This window comes from Mangifera indica, chromosome 18 (assembly GCF_011075055.1).
Source record: "Mangifera indica cultivar Alphonso chromosome 18, CATAS_Mindica_2.1, whole genome shotgun sequence".
Classification (NCBI taxonomy): domain Eukaryota; kingdom Viridiplantae; phylum Streptophyta; class Magnoliopsida; order Sapindales; family Anacardiaceae; genus Mangifera; species Mangifera indica.
The window spans coordinates 3,575,523-3,581,012 of NC_058154.1; the positions used below are offsets into that span (position 1 = coordinate 3,575,523).

Here is a 5,490-nt window from a genome sequence, read left to right on the forward strand (position 1 = left end):
ATGGCTGATACAGATTACATACTTGTAAAGAAAATGGCAATGAAAAGAGGATTAGAAGAAAATCAAACACGAAAATTGAATTGTAACCAAAAGAAACAATTGAGTAATGAGAATGAGCTTCAATTCAAATTACAGGTGGATTCAAGTCATTTGAATTGAATCAATTTAAATTCGAATTCATATTTAACTCAAACAAATCAAATTTAAATTGGAGTTTTAATTCAATTTTAATTTGACTCATTTCGTTCTTTTAATGATAGTATTCATTCTTTCGTCTAGTTTAACATTCACCCATTTATAACCTTCTAATAATACAATACAACAATGCAAATAAACTCAGTTAATATTCGAATTAATTATTATGAATTCGAACAAGCACAGACCGACAATTATTCGGTCCCAAACATACCCCAATTCAAAGTCGTATCAAAACCATTTGACATTAACACAGCATCGATAATTCCCTACAGATGTTGACTGCTCAAAGCCCGTGATAGTGGCGCAATGCTTGCCCCAGGTTGGGCAACAAATTGTTATTTGATTAAAAGCCAAAGGACTGTTTTCCACCCCAGGTTTGATGATAATAGACATCATTAGAATTTTAAAAACTGAAAAATCTACCCCAAGTTTACTCCATTTTTAACCACTCAAGAATTTTTTATCATGATTAAGAGTAAAATTATCATTTTACTAGTAATATTGAAAAATATATAATTTTATATTTTTTTCCCACCTCTAAGTTTTAAAAATAGATATTTTACTCTAGTTTCAACTTTAAAAAGTAACATCCCTCCTCCAACAAACTCTTAGGGTTTTTTTCTATCCGACGACAATAATTGCCACTGTCTCTACCATTTTCCTCTCTTCTCTCTTTGCCATCGCCGACGACTTCTCATGACAAATGAAGAAGCACCAATGTGACGACAAATCAAATACAAAGCCTTTACCAACTTTTTCAAATCTACCATGTTTTCTGTTGAATCGACTCCAGACAAAGATTATGTCATGTAATTCGTCTTTGTCTAAACCTGAATCAATAGAAAATGAAGCCAAATCGTCTTTAGTCACGTTTTCTGTCGAATGATCACATCAGTGCTCCTTCATTTATCATGGGATGTCATCGACAATGGTAGAGAAAAGAGAGGAAAATGGTGGAGATGATGGTAATTATTGTCACCATCACCGGAGATAAGAAAACTCTAAAGAGTCGTTTGGTTCCAGTTTTTTAAGATTACTTTGATAATTTATCTTTTATTCATTTGTTTGGTTTGTCAGTAATAAAATATTACAGTAATCTTCTATTACCAATACTGACGTGACAGGTAATATAGATGGTAATCTGATTACTACCTTCACCTTAAGTATTTAAAGATTACCAAGGTAATCTTGATTTTATTATAATTATATTATTATTTATTAATTTTTTGAGACAAAAATAAATTTATTTTTAATTGATATGATAAATAATATAAAAAATATTTAAAACTAATTATATTCAAGAGTATTTAAGTAAAATAATTTACTAATAATCTTTTATTATTTTTAATCAAACACAATAATTATTTATACCTATCAAATTTTATCAAACATAGTAATTATTTATATTCAATAATCTTCTAAGTAATCTATTTTCAAAGTAATCTTTCTATTTTAGCAATAAAATATTACCCAAATCAAACGTCCCCTAAGGGTATGGGGGGTGAATGCCAATTTTCAAAACTTGAAGATAAAAAATAATATAAAATTATATATAAAATGATAATTTTATCTTTAATCTTAATAAAAATTCTTGAATAATTAAAAATAAGAAAAATTTTGAATAGCTTTTAAATTTTTAAAATCTCTGAGATGTTTGTTTGTTTTTGCATCAAACCTTGGGTGGGAAATAGTGCTTGGCCCTCATTAAAGCATTTCACATCCAACAACAAATCCCCAAAAATCAGCAGGCCAGACTCAGAATCGCAACTCATCAGTGCATTCACACATCCAGCCTTACAGAAACCAATAGCCAACAAAAGGGGAAAGAAAAAGAGAAAAAGCAACACCAGGCAAAGTCACTTTCAAATCCAGACAAAACGCCATTTATCCACCTGCTAGAAAATCTCTTTTTTCAAGAGACACAGTCCCAAACAAAAGCAAAAGCTCATCTCTTTTGCTTCCTCTCCCTCTCTCTCTTCCATTCTACTGCCCAAGGCATATAAACCACTCACCCAAGTTTAAAAATCTCGCTGTGTTTCTTTTAAGGGTGGATTTGAATGGAACAAAGGCCGGGTGAGTTCGATTGGATCAGATTCATGGAACTTGAATCAACTCCAATGGTAAGCAGTAACAAAAAAAACTACCCACCTGCCAAGACTTTAGAACTGCTTGAACTCAAATTTGAACTTTGAACTTGAATTATCTCTTCTATGTCTCCCATTCTACTGTCAAGACTGTAAAACTACTCGCCCAAGTTGAACAACCCCCTCTATTTCCTCTATTTCTCTAGGGATGAATTTCAGCCAAACAAAAGAAAAAAGCTAGCTCGAATTTAAAATGTCAAATTCAAGCCAACCCAAATGGTGAAAACTGATACAAAAAAGAGAAAGAGTGGATCATTAGAGAAAAAGAGTTGTGATGCAGCGACACCGGTGAACCCTCAAACTTTGGCCAAACATGACTTTGAATCCACCTATAGTTACTAATCTCCACAAACACAAACTTGAGCTTTGTAATTAAACAAAGTTAATTTGCTTTTCGTCCACTATATATGAAACCATACAAAGCGTCGAAATAAACATGGTACCACCATATTTTTACATATCACATTACTACTAAGTAGACTAAAATAAGTTCACAACCATTAAAGTAATTATACTCTCCAAAATGAGCAGATTATGATAAGCAAAATACTCTTTCAAGATCTAACTAGAAGTATTTAAACATCTTAGACATGGGCGGATTTCCGAACAATGTAGCGATATGCAGCAACCTTTTTCCTCCGGGAGACGGTGTTGTCAACGGAAAGCACCATTTTGCCAGCTTCCCTTGATGTAAATGAGTTGTGAATAGCTTCTTCTGATGGAGAAATCTTCCTGGGTTTCTCGACTGCTATTGTGTAGCTCCCCTCAGCATTGGGAACAAACTCTGCACTATATTCCAAGTCCCAGCCTCCCACAACTATGTCCCATGTTATTGTAGCACCAGCCTGATTAATTTATCAAATTAGCAATAATAAACCTCCATTAGTCTTCAATAAATTGGATTCTAACAAAATGAAAGAGAATTTATATAAAAATTGGTTTGGCCTTGAAAGTAATTGAACCTCAATCCCCTCAATCTGAATATTAACTTTCTCTCCTCCTTTAACAGTGAACTCGGAAGCCGATTTTGGAGGGCTGTTGTTCAGATCACTGGGTCGCCACAGCCCACCATATTGCACTGGAATGTCTTCTGGCCTTATAAATCTATAATCATTAAATAACAAAATCCTCTCACAACATACCAACTTAGAGTTAAACTTTTCAAGAAATAAATGTGAAACCGGTGAAAGGTGAAAGAGAGAAGCCTCACTTGTAGAGAGTCTCAGCAGCATGTCCTTCCTTAGAAATCACAAACTTACTCTTAGTTCGCTGAGTTAGGAACGGGCTGAACATTGAGTACAGCATAGTGAAGTACCATGGCACATTGATGAAAATCTAAAGCCAGACCCACAAATCAATAATGTTTCAAGAAGAAATACAAACAAACAAAAGAAAAATTTAGAAAAGAAAGAGAATTTTACCTTGCGGGCAACCATTTCAGGGTAATTATCTTGAAATAAAGAGAGGATCTGATTAGAGGCAACTCTAAGCTCTCTTTTAGGCATGTCTTTAAGATCAGTAACTTGAATAATGGAATTGATTCCACCAGGCTTAAAATGCAAAAGATTTATGCCTCTCTCTAACACTTGAACTCTCCACCTTAAAAATTTATTCAGCTTCTCTTCATCTCCAAAAATCCTTTCATACATATCTTTATCTCTGAAAACTCCATAAGCATTGTAACAAACAGGGTGTCCTTCTTTATCGTTCCCTTGCATATAGGCTACCAGACCTTCAAGTTCTTTGAACCCCAAATCTTCCCCAACGACGCCGTCTGCACCAAACTCCTTACGCCAAGCCAAACACTTCTCCAACATGTTAAAAGAATCCAGGACTCTGAAGTCTCTTGCTCTCAAAAACTTCAAAAGTATCACGTCGGCTTTTTCATCACCACCCAGAAGATGAATACCCCACATGGAGCACTCACTGTCAGAGCCATGAGAGTGCACGAGCTTGTTCTTGAGTTCTTGTAGAGCTTTCTTTTCAGACGATTTGAGACTTGAGATGAAGTAGGAGTCCTCTTTGAAAGCAGGAGTTCGAAGAGTGGCTACTTCCATCAGCGTAGTGACGAATGATTTCTTGCTGTAGGGTTTCGGTGAGGCCTCTGGTGGGGAATGTTGATGTTCTTGAATGGACATGGGTGAAGAGTCTACCGCTGATTTTGCCTCCATTAACGTGTTGAGATGGTAGAGATAATGTGTGTTATACGTATTCTTCGAGTTAATAATAAAAGCTTGAAGATTAGAAAGAAAGAAACCCTGCTTTAGATTCTCTCTGAACTGCAGAGTTTTCAACCGAAGAAACAAACACGGGGTAAATCAGACTCTTCACAGTGACACAAGCAGAGAGATGAAGAGACAGAGAAAAGGTGAAAGACACAGTAGCGTTTGAAAGAGAGATAAATGCCCGCGAGGGTAGTTTTACTGTAAAAGTTGGGGGCACCTCAACAAAAGGGAGTAAATTTTGCAAGGCGGGTCAATGGTTTAGTGGACAAAGAGCTATGTCCTCCCTAAGTTTTAGGGCATTCGCAAACATATCACATTATAATGATTCAAAAATTCAAATACTTATTCATAGGCTAATTTTAATTAGAATTTTTTATGAAAAATAAAATAAAATTATTATTTTATTATTAAACTCTAATACCGTAAAAATTTGTATTATTTTTACCTCTTAATTTAAAAAATTAATAAATTTTTTCTAAGATTAAGTTTCGAAAAGTGACATTTTCTTTTTAGGGTTTCAAATTGCTTCAATGATTTTTCATTGAATGACAACCACTCTTTCCCTCTCTTGGTGATGGGTCTCCCTTCGATGTCTTCTCTCCATCTGAAGCCCTCTCCCTCCTATCTATGTTGTTTAGATTTTAAATCCAAATAAAACCTTTCGTCTAGACAATAAAAAAATCTAGACAACACTGGTCAAAGGGAGATAACTTTGGACAGATAGAAGGCATCGTAGGGAGAACTATCATTAGGAGGGAGAGAGTGGTCGTTGTTTGTCGAAAAATTATTGGAGAAATTTGAAACCTAGTGGGAAAATGTCATTTTTCAAAACTTAATTCTAGGAAAAAATTGTTAGTTTTATAAACTAAGAGAAAATGATATAAATTTTTAGAATTTTAGAGTTCAGTGATAAAATAACGATT

At 34.3% G+C, this 5,490-nt stretch overlaps 1 protein-coding gene across 1 annotated transcript; it reads right to left on the bottom strand.

Moving 5' to 3' along the window:
- Positions 1–2,714: 2,714 nt before the first annotated feature.
- On the bottom strand, positions 2,715–4,727 carry LOC123201584 (patellin-6-like). The gene is made up of 4 exons (XM_044617162.1): positions 3,764–4,727; positions 3,553–3,677; positions 3,305–3,446; positions 2,715–3,187 (listed from the first exon to the last, which is right to left on the bottom strand). Exons 1-4 carry the CDS (start codon positions 4,511–4,513, stop codon positions 2,927–2,929), a joined length of 1,278 nt encoding a protein of 425 aa, XP_044473097.1. The 5' UTR covers positions 4,514–4,727; the 3' UTR covers positions 2,715–2,926.
- Between the last annotated feature and the right edge of the window lie 763 nt (positions 4,728–5,490).